The 11,354-nt window shown below is 47.3% G+C and overlaps 1 protein-coding gene across 6 annotated transcripts in view; it reads left to right on the forward strand.

The window, feature by feature from the left end:
* PRKAG2 (protein kinase AMP-activated non-catalytic subunit gamma 2) overlaps window positions 1-10,680 on the forward strand; it is a 215,863-nt gene extending 205,183 nt beyond the window's left edge. For all 6 annotated transcript variants that reach the window (XM_041002353.1, XM_041002351.1, XM_041002352.1 and 3 more), the window contains 5 exons: window positions 1,249-1,414; window positions 1,727-1,764; window positions 2,938-3,084; window positions 6,993-7,086; window positions 9,958-10,680. In XM_041002353.1, coding sequence (XP_040858287.1) covers window positions 1,249-1,414; window positions 1,727-1,764; window positions 2,938-3,084; window positions 6,993-7,086; window positions 9,958-9,989 — 477 coding nt within the window. In that variant the 3' untranslated portion in view covers window positions 9,990-10,680. The remainder of the gene's footprint in view (window positions 1-1,248; window positions 1,415-1,726; window positions 1,765-2,937; window positions 3,085-6,992; window positions 7,087-9,957) is intronic.
* The last annotated feature ends 674 nt before the right edge of the window (window positions 10,681-11,354 follow it).

An 11,354-nucleotide genomic window follows, 5' to 3' on the forward strand; every position in this document is an offset into this window, starting at 1 on the left:
TGCCTCAGAAACAGGCCTAAGCCACACAGGGTTCAGACCCAGTGGCTCTCAACTTCCAAGCAAGACCACTTGTGCTAGCACACAGAAGATATCGTTTGAGACTGTCCTTTTACAAAGCTACTTTAGAACTTCCTCTTCTTTAAAAAAGAGAGCGATGGTACCGTCCTGGTACTGCCTTATATTTGGGTCAATATGGTAATTAGAATCCTACTACTAGAATATTCCACCACAGGTTGTCAGACAAAAAATACAGTTGAAGCAATGCATTTCAGAGCCTGATTTTTTGAATTATGATGACTTCTGCGAAAAGGTAGCATTACCTTTCAAGACATTTGAAAGTTTGCCTGCGCCTACAGTATAGAACAGGGAATGATCCTATATTGACATGGACTAGATGACCTCTAATAGGTCTTTCTTTCTTTTTTTTTCTCTAAATTTCTAGGATTCTCATGATTTGAATATTGATGAGCTCTTTGACTTGAACATTTTGTTTCTTCTAATTGTTCATCTTTTCCTGATAATTATAAGGTACACCAGGAGGATGGAATCGACTGTACCCTTTATAAAAGGTGGATTTTGAAACAGTAGACCTTATTTTGTTATAGTCAAACATGACCCTACACTTTTCTCTTCTGACTTACCCCTCCTGCTTGAAAACGGCCCATGAAAAGAAAAGTTACTCGTTAAAGGTTCTGTTCGTTCGGTTTGGTTGGCTTGTACTTTGTTCCGAGCAGACAGAAATAGGAGTCCTCCAAGGAGAATTCAGGGTGTGGAGGTGGGATGGAGTGCAGACTAGCCTAGTGGCGCTCAGCCAGCCCGGTCATGTGCCGTGAGGTTGGAAACATGTGGCTCCTTGATAAATGCTGTGATACACTGCAGGCAGGGGCGGGAGCTTCCCACGGGGAATTAAGGAAGAATTAATTGGCTTCCTGGTGGCCCACAGGTCCTGTGTTCGCAAATAGACCAGGTAGCTCTCTTCTTTCTACTTCAGTGAGTGGAAAGGAGGAGGAAAACGTGTTGCAGTGTTAACGCTTGGCTGTATTTCATCACCAGTAGGCCGCTAGCAGAGGTGCAGCCAGGCCAAAGACGCTCTCTGTCCTTACATATAACATTCTCGTATGAACTCAGGCTTCCCAATAGGCTGTTAGAAAAGACTGATTTGGTGGACATAGTTTCTCTTTGAAATTGGACGTTTGAGCGAAGGGTCTGTCGTTGTTCTACAACATTTGTATGTATCTCCTTGCCTAGATGTCTGATATGCCAAAGCCTGCCTTCATGAAGCAGAACCTGGATGAGCTCGGAATAGGAACGTACCACAACATTGCCTTCATACACCCAGACACTCCGATCATCAAGGCCTTGAACATATTCGTGGAAAGACGAGTGTCAGCCCTGCCTGTGGTGGATGAGTCAGGTTTGTGTGTTGGCCTTCCTGTGGGACAGGAACAGTTGGGTTAAAAGGGCTGTGAGATGCCCGGCCTGCCAGCTAAGAGGGAGGAATGAAGATTTCATGCTGGCAGATACATGGTGCTCCAAGGAGCACTCAGCATCCTAGAGATTTTAAACCACCTTATTTTCAAATTTTCAGTAAGATCTGATTCCCTATTTAAAAACAAATTTATTTGTCAGTGTTTAATCCTCAAGAATCTTCTAGTTAAGACTGATTTAAAATGAGTTCTTTTTCTTGTTCCTAAGATATTTTTCTAACATATATTTTCATTTTTAGGAAAAGTTGTAGATATTTATTCCAAATTTGATGTAATTGTAAGTATTTTTAATTGTTTTTAAACCTGTCATTTAGGATTCATTTTAAAATATGCTCATTTAAATCTGTTCTTATGTTTCTGCTCATTTCTTATTTAATAACTCCTATTTGGAGTGTTGGAATCTTATCAGAGAATTCTGTGACTTCTTTATAGTAATCGTGAGTTACCGTTCCTTGGTTTAGCAAGGAGTTACGCATTAATAGCATCTTAAGACTGTCTTTTCAGTGTGTTGTATCCATCACTACAACATTTCTGTGTGAAAGTTCCTCTATTTTACCTGCATCCTGTTTGGGTCCCTTGTTACATATACCCCTTTGCTTGCTGCCTGGAAACCCCTGTTCTAAAGGGAGCAAATATTTTATTAACATTATATGTTAAGAAGAGTTAAGAGGTGATTCAGTTGAGCCCCTCATTTAGATCTGCTGTGTTGGCTGTTGATGTGGTGCCTTTCCGTTGGGTGCCCTTCCCCCGCCCACCCTTTGTAAATGGGCTTGCTTAGAGTTTGACTCATTCTGAGAATGGAAACAGATGCTTTGATATCCCCGGATGTTCATACCATTGTTTGCTGCAGGATTATCCTCCCACATTAAATGTCTTTTTGCGGTGGTCTCAGCCCTTAGTTTTGTTGTTGTTATATAATAGACACCACAAAGTTTGTGCGGAGTTTTTGATGGAGTCTATCGGAACCCTGAGAAGCTGTTGAGTGCTGTAGCACTTGCCGGTTCTTTTCCTGCACTGTGAATGGGCCATGGGTCTGCTGAATCCCCCACAACCTTCCCAGAAGCAGCTCTGTTCCCCGGGGAGCTCCCTGGGAGAGCCCATCAGCGCAGGTTTCCTAGCCCTGTGGCACATGTCACCCTTCACAGAAGGCTATACTCCCACACAGTATAGAGGCTGAGGGCACGAGCGGAGAAAGGTCTCAGCGGAATGTGACGGCACTGCTTCATGATTAAGGTCTGTCTTATAGGATTAGATTTTTTAACTATGTCAATAATTTGATGAAATAACAGTGCTAATGGCATGCGGATAGGTGTAAGAGAACTTTGATATACATTGGTACCACATTAACATTGAAGTTTTTAAAAATCAGGTTGCTTTTAAACTTGCTAATTTTGATCATTAATGAGAATTGAAATGAAAGAGTACAATTTATTCTGTGACTTTATTACAGAATCTTGCTGCTGAAAAAACATATAATAACCTGGATATCACAGTGACGCAGGCCCTGCAGCACCGATCGCAGTATTTTGAAGGTGTTGTGAAGTGCAATAAGCTGGAAACACTGGAGACCATTGTGGACAGGATAGTAAGAGCTGAGGTAAGGGGGCCTCACCGGCTGCCTGCCTGCCATCCTGCAAAGTCAGGCAGCCCACCTTCTCTTCTGCTCCAGAAGCTAGCACACTTGGGTCATTTATAAAGGTGTGTTCACTTGATTGTGCTTTTAGTCCTGGTATCATAGATGATTCAGATATACTAGTAGGATAGCGTCATAGTTTAAAAACTGTGTACTTAGAAGGGCCAGCATTGGGCCTGGCAGTTAGCACTCCAGCTTCCCCATGAGAAGCTGTGGTGATGGCTCAGTACTTGTATCCCTGCTGCCCACATGGGACATCCAGGGGCCTTGTCCTGGCCCAGCTCTGCCTGCTGCCAGCATTTGTTGCCAACAGACAGGAATGTATGTTTGCACACTCCCGCCCATACTCACACTCTAGCTTGCTCATTCTGCCTCCCAAAAACATTTTAATGTTTAAATGTACTTCAGAAGGTGAAAGTTGCCCGGGAGCTTCAAGTTCCATTACAGAACTTACTAATTCAAAATTTAAATGTGTAATGTGCATGATTATAACAAAATGAACACTTAATCAGTAAAACTAGACTTTCTAAGTCAAAGTAATATTCTCCTCCACCTACCACCCCCCCTCTCGTATATCTTTCCTAATATAGATAATAGTCCAAGGCTTAGTAACCAACCCCAGGCTCCTGAGATGGCTTGACATCCTGATGGATCCTCAAACCTTCCCAGCAAAGGCGTTGGTCCCTGGAGAAGCTCATTCCTTGTGACACTTGCCATTCTTTACAACCATTGGTCCACCTCTCCAGAGATTCTATTCAGAGAGAATTGGAGGGTAAGAGTGGAGTCTGTCAGGATCTGGAGCTAGAGTTTATTGTTATTGCCCTTTACCTTACTCCCGGCATCGCTTTGTATAGCTCTGGAGTGTTAGGTGAGAAAAGTCACCTGTCTTATTCAGTGTGCACACTGCCAGAAGCATTCCTTCCTTGTTAGACTAGAGTCGGAGTGTCCTGCTTGTCACTCAGCGCTGTTCCTTCTGGACCAGCTACTAATTAGATAACACAATTTCGTGAGAAGTTTGTTTTATTACTGTTATAAATACAAGAGTTCAATCCAAGATTCAAAGTACCTGATTATTTGTTAGGCTAATAACAGGTGACCTTAACTGACTTCCTGCAAATCACACGGAAAATGGTATACAACATCAAGGGCCAGCATTCTGGAAGATCCTCCAAGCCTTCCTGTCCAGTATAGTCAGAATCACAACTTTTTGATTGCATAAGGATCTGTTCAACCAACAAAGAAAGTGACTTACGGAGTCACAGTTACGGGTCCAGTGGATTGAGGTGTGGCTTACAACACCACCAAGCCATATTGGAGTGCTATTTGTAAGTCCCAGCTACTGTGCTACCAATCTAGCATTCCTGCTGCCGCCCCTTGCAAGGCAACAAAACAGCTTAAGTGTTTGGGCCCCTGCAACTCATGCAGTAGACCAGGGTGGACTTCCAGGCTCCTGGCTTTGGCCTGGCCCAGACTGCACTATTGTGGTGGTTTGGGGTGTGAACTAGAACGGCCATACCACCCTGAACGCGCCCGATCTCGTCTGAACTAGAACATAGAAAACAAATTAATCAAATTGTCTCTCTTTCTCATGCTCTGTTTTTGAAATAAGTCATAAGTAAATCTTAAAAAAAAATTTCACCTTTCTTGGCCATTGTCTGTATTAACTCCCTGGTGCATGGTAAAAGCTGCATTGTCATACAGAACAGGCTACTGAGGAAAATAAAAATGCCATTAAGCATCGCAGGCCAGATACCTTGATTTTCTTATTAAAATCCTTTTACCAGATGATTCTTCACAAGGACGTGAAAACCAGTTATTAGTTTTGCTGTGGTCAGTGTCTGTCCGTCAGGGAGCATCAGTTCAGCAGCTTCCCTGTGATCAGTGTCCGTCGGGGAGGGTCAGTTCAGCAGCTTCCCTGTGGTCAGTGTCCGTCGGGGAGGGTCAGTTCAGCAGCTTCCCTGTGGTCATTGTCCGTCGGGGAGGGTCAGTTCAGCAGCTTCCCTGTGATCAGTGTCCGTCGGGGAGGGTCAGTTCAGCAGCTTCCCTGTGGTCAGTGTCTGTCGGGGAGGGTCAGTTCACCTCTCTGATGGAAACAGCACCGGCTTGTAGGCTCCCCGGGACACGGAGCATGAGTAGCATCGGACTCAGCAGCAGCTGACGAAGGCAGATCGTGTGCAGTCACTGCACTCCAGCAGGACTTGCTGAAGTCTCAGCATGAGACCATTCCCTTTGACCTTCAGTAGTTCCAGTGGTGATTGAATTATTATTGAATGTTGACTTGCTATTTGAGAGAGAGAGAAATACAGAGTTAGAGTTCCCATCCGTCCACCAGTTCACTCTGCAGATACCAGGAGCTCAGTGCGTGTCTCCCAGGCATGTGAGTAGAAAACCCAAGCAAGGGAGTCTATACCTGCTGCCTTCTGAGGTCTGCATCAGCTGGAGCGATAACCAGAGTGCGAGCCAGGAATTGAACCCGGCACTCTGAGCGTTACAGACATCCCACCGACGTCCTAACCACCAGGGCAGATGGTCACCTGCGTTAAGTTACCAAGCACCATTTAAGATCTAGAATGTGAAGGCTTCTCTGATTCTAAATGTGAGCCATCATTTTAACTCATATTTATAATTAAATTTGGATCATGAGCTATTGAAGAATCTAAAACATTGTATTAGAGAAAACTTTTAAGAGAAACTTATGTAGACGGGATAGTGATCACATTATCGCTTTGTTTGTTTGTTATATCCTAAAGCAAGCTATAAAATGAAAAGTATCACCAAAAACAAAATATCAAAACAGCATTTCCACCTGTGCCTCCTTCTTGCATCCTTGCTCCATTCAGGGCTGTGATGAGGGTGTGAAAATGATCTGTGAAGTTGGCAGCTGACACCTGGCTTGTTCCTGGCCTGCATGGGCAGCAGTTGAGTAAGAGTGGTCAGGCTGTGCTCCCGTTATCCTGCGATGAGCATGCTACCTCCACACAAGGTGCCCTCAGTATACAAGACTTGCTAGCAGCCAGCAGGGAATAGCTTGTGTTTACACCTTATTATGGTGTGTCCTCTGGAATATTATTGGTATATTGCTCAAAGAGAAGACAGCTCCAGAGTGTGCCCCCTGGGCTTTGGGTCACTAATCTCAAATGTAAAAATTCAACATGACACAGCTGGCTCAGAGTTCTCAGAGACCGCCCAGCAGATGGGCACTGCACTGCCAGGAGGACAGTCAGAGACCACCCAGTAAATGGGCACTGCGCTGCCGGGAGCACAGTCAGAGACCACCAGCAGATGGGCACTGCCAGGAGCACAGTTAGATACCACCCAGCAGATGGGCACTGCACTGCCAGGAGCACAGTCAGAGACCACCAGCAGATGGCCACTCCCAGGAGCAAAGTCAGAAACCACATGGTCCATGCAGCGTGTTGTCATTGTCTGAACACACGAATGACTTTTTTTCCGCTTTTTTTTTTTAAGATTGATTTATTTTTGTTGGAAAGGCAGATCCACAGAGAGGAGAAACAGAGAAAAAGTCTTTCCTGCGTTGATTCACTCCAAATGGCTACAATAGCTGGAGCTGAGCCTGCTGAGGCCAGGAGCCTCCTGTGGGTCTCCCATACCAGTGCAGGGTCCAAGGCCTCTCTAGCCATCATCTGTTGCTTTCCCAGGCTACAAGCGGCAACCAGGGAAGTGGAGCAGCTGGGACATGAAGTGGCACCCATATGGGATGCTGGTACTTGCAGGTTGAAGATTAGCTTGTTGAGCCATTGCGCCAGCCCCTCCAGTGTTGTTTTAAAAACCCATTGTTTGCTCTCAAGAGATTAAAACCTCAGGATCTTCTTAACGTAGGCCCTAAGGTGCAGCCTGCTTTTTGCGCCCAGGTTCATCGGCTGGTGGTGGTGAACGAAGCAGACAGCATCGTGGGGATCATCTCCCTGTCGGACATTCTGCAGGCCCTCATCCTCACCCCGGCAGGTAAGAGGCTGCCCTGAGGGCGGGGCCAGCCAGCCAGCCCAGCCACAGCCCGAGTAGCCCTCATCCGGGCTGTGTGTGTGACTCTGGTAACCGTTTCCCCTCTCTTCTGCTCTGAGGTTGAGTGGTCTAACTTGGAAGCCTCCCTGCCCATGCCCAGCAGTACCGCAGTGAACTGGGTAGAACCCGATGCCACATTGCTCAGGCCCGTCTCCACTCCAGTTCAGTTCTGCTGTATTCTGAGAACTACTGGGAATGAGAAAATACAAAGGGAAGTTTTGGGGGTTGTGACAATTGAGAGCTTCATCTTTCCCTTAAAAATAACCTAGAACTGTTTTGAGTCTACAAAACAAAATACTAATGCTCTTCTTCATTACTCCTTGTGGAGGTGACATTAGCTGTCGCATGGAAGGGGGGTGGACTTCCTTCCTGCTGGGATCACATGAGCAGGCTCCCAAGGGCCCCATGAGGCAGTGCAGAGCGGGAGGGAAGGCAGTGCTGGCCCTCGTCTCGGCCGTGTGTTTAATGGTAGGAGGCAAGCTTGTGGGGAGCCAAGCCACCAGCCCTTGCTTCTTTTCCTTTCCTGCTGCTCTGCTGCCCTGCCTTTGGCATGGCCAGCACTTGGAACCCTCTGGAGTTAGACATGAAGTGATACCTGGACTCCAGTATTGATCTTCTCTCCTTGGGAAATGCACCAGGCTCAGTTAAGACCACCATAAGTCTGTAACCCACAAACACCCAACCTGAAGGAGCCCTGTCCCCCACCAGCAAGGACCCACCTTACTACATGAGACTGCCAAGGGAGTGACATGCTTGCACAGCTCTCACAGGTGGCCTCAGACCAACAGCATCGGCATTGTCCACAGCTTGTCGCCCCCGCCATTTATTCCATCAGAACCACCTGCTGAATTAGACTGTACACCTGGGCTCTCGTTTGCTGGTTTTCAAGCTTCAGCTATTAGGGATCCTGAAATTCCCAGTAATTTTCATAATCATAAAATATCCATAACTAAGTGAATGTGAGGTTATTCATCACAAAATTCGACAACTGGAGAAAACCAAGTTCCTTTGGAGGAGGGATGGGTACGTGCGGGGTTCCGTTCCCTCGGGACCTCTGTATGGTGTTGAACATGCGCAGCAGAACTACCTGCAGCCGTGGAGGAGTCCCCCAGGCAGCACTGAGCGGAAGGGGTAGCAGCTGCAGCAGCTGATCACATTCCTGTAAATTCCCAAGCTGGAAGCACCGCCCAGCAGCTCAGTGTAGATGAGAAAAGGGCTCTGCTCTAGGTGAGCCTGGAACATGGGGCTTCAGTGGGAACCCTTTCCGGGTGGCTGGCCCTGCTCCAGGACACACAGCTCAGCCAGCAGGCAAGCCGTGTTTCAGCGCTCACCTGTGCCTGTGCCCAGCTCATTGCAAACAGAGTAAACCAGTCAGGTGACTGATCTCTACACCTTCTCGCCTCAAAGCGAAAGAATGAGCAGAGCAGATTGGATAAGTTGAAGTTTCCCTCCAGATTTGATCTTTAAAATCTTCAGCCAGTAATAACTTGTGCCCCTCCTAGTGCAGGGAAGAAAGCAGTTTCTGAGCTGGAGAGAAAGTAAGTACATATGGCTTGTGCAAATCACGTCTCAAAAATAGGCATTCTGCCTGGAATTCCCTATTGGAACATGGTGTAGTTAGCACTCAGTGTTGGGGGAAATGGTCTGTGCCCTTAACAACAGCAGGGCAGGTGAACGCTGGCAGGAGTCAGGATAGGCCTCCACATAGCAGCTGGAGCCAGCTGGCCGATGCATGCTGGGAGATGGCGCAGAGCGCACAGCGCCATTAGTGCAAATGCTGCTTGCCCTGCACAAGAGCTGCCTCAGTGGGCCGAAGGACTTCAGCTCACTCGGCCTCGCTTTCTTTGGGCATAGAATGGACAGAGTGATACTGGCCCATCTCCCTCCCAAGACATTAGGAGTGAAAACTGTTCCGTTTGTACAGACACTTGACCCAGGATGGCCCTGTCAGGTCGCTGCTTCTGGGCTAAGCAGTAAGAGGTGCTTCTTTCACATGGTAGCGACCATGAGTCCCTGTTGAGGATCTAGATTCAAGGGCATGCATTATAGATTCCAAAAAGGCTAGAAGAAAAGACTGGGAGTGTTTTCATCGCATAGAGATAAGCTCTTGAGAAAATAGATACATTTATTTAACATGCAACTTATCCATGCATAGAAATGTCACCTGGCAGCCCATAAATATGTACAATTGTTGTGGCAACTCTAGTCAGTGAGTAAAATGGCACAATAAAGTAAACCTCAAGACCACATGTAATATTATTTCTGGTGAAAGAGTGGTGACCTTTGAAAGGACACTGAGTGCAGCGTGCGTCTTCATTAGATTGTCAGCAGTCGCTCACGTTCGGACTTGGACTGTCCTAGCGAGCCTGCACGTCCCCGGGCGTCCAGTGGGTAAGCAGTGTCGGCCTCTCCCTGGGACAGGCTGTCCGTTCTCTCAGTAGTCTGGTGTCTGCTGGGAACATCAGGACGCTGCTGTGTGCGCATAGCTGCACCCCCCGCTGACCCAGATAGGAATTTGCCACTTTTTACATCTTGCTAACTAAGTACTCTCAGCTGAGATACTCTGCCTCTCCACTCAGAAATGCACACAAAACTCGAGTTTTGTGAATGGAATACTTTTTTTGTGGTAAATCTGAAATAGTTTGAATCACAAGATAACATGAATGAGACTGATTAAAGCACCGGGGAGGATAGATGGGCGATGGCAGTGGGCCTCTGCCTCCTGCCCAAGGTTGCTGGGCATAGCAACCTCCGGCAGAGAGGGCCCTGCCGCCAGCACAAGCATTCAAACGCTGGTTGTCTGTCTGTTGACAGGTGCCGAACAAAAGGAGACAGAAACAGAATGACCACCGTGGGTGTCGACGCCCTCACAGGAGAACTTGAACAAAGTCTCTGGGTCACGTTTGCCTCATGAACACTGGCTGCGATAGAAGAGCAGAATGGCTAAGAATGTATATCAGGGTTTAGCAATGAGTATTTTTTCCAGTGATGTAAGCATAAAAAAAAAAGAAAGATTTTATGTGCTTGAAGATTCAGGCTTGCATTAAGAGACTGCCCAGATGCTGTCTGAAGGATTTTAAAATGCTGTATGTCATTAAAGTGCACTGTGTCCTGAACTTCGTATTACTTTTCATTTCCAAGAGTTCACTGGTGTGGAACAGCTGACGCAACGCCAGGTGAGTGTCCGGCGTGCTCGGATCACAGTGCCTTCTGTGCGAAAGCAGGAGTATGTCATCGCTGTGCCCGCCGAGGGCCGCCCCCGGGGACACCGAGCTCGAATGTGGAAGGCTTCGAACCTCTTACCAAATCCGTTTGTTTTTCTTAGATTTGTTGGAAAGCTGTAATTTGAATATAAATAATCACTTTAAAACCCTGATGGCACTTGTCCAAGTGTTATGTCGGGAGGGAGGAGCTACCATGTAAACCAGGCTGCTTCGCAACAGCTTTATTTATTTTTACTTTCGTGCAGTTTTTTTTACACATCTTCCGGTGGGTGAATTTCACCATATCCATGAATAAACTCCTGGTTGTTATTTTCAAATGGCAAATCTCTCTTTATTTAAGTTGGGATCTGAGAAGGATGTGACTTCTAAAAGAGCCGCTGCTGGGCTTGAAAGAGCTGAGGTCGCTGTGAGCACAGCCCGTGGTGAGGACGGAGGAAAGTGCCAGAAGATGTCTGTTTTCCCTCATGTGCTCAAGTGTCCGTTTTGTGCCATCCGCGTGCCCTCCAAGGCAGCAGTCCCCCTGCTGTGCCATCCACGTGCCCCCAGAGGCAGCCATCCCCTAGCCGTGTACCCGCCGGGGTGGCTGTGCCCCAGCTGTGCCGTTCGTGTGCCTGTCGGGGCAGTCGTGCCCCAGCCGTGCCGTCTGCATGCCCCCCAAGGGATCCGCTGAGATTTCCAGCCTCATACAACTTGGCTACTAGCACCTGCTCCCAAGAGAGCCGGGAGGGCAGTGCCGCGGGCAACCTCGCTTCGGGAGCTATGCAAGGTCTTGTCACAAGGAGGGCGAGAGGACATAGCCTTGAGTGTTCCTTCCACTGCAGAGTCCTCACTTCCTCTATTTGCTTTTTCAAATAAGAATGGAGGGGTTAGCATTGGACCTAACTTTTAAGTCCCTGGGTTCAAAACCTGGCTCTGACTCCAGCTTCCTGGCAGTGCTGAGGATTCAAGTCCTTGGGTTCCTTCTACGTGTGCGCGTGTGGGACGCGT

This window comes from Ochotona curzoniae, unplaced genomic scaffold (assembly GCF_017591425.1).
Source record: "Ochotona curzoniae isolate NIBS_2020 unplaced genomic scaffold, NIBS_Ocur_1.0 scaffold_2476, whole genome shotgun sequence".
Taxonomy (NCBI): domain Eukaryota; kingdom Metazoa; phylum Chordata; class Mammalia; order Lagomorpha; family Ochotonidae; genus Ochotona; species Ochotona curzoniae.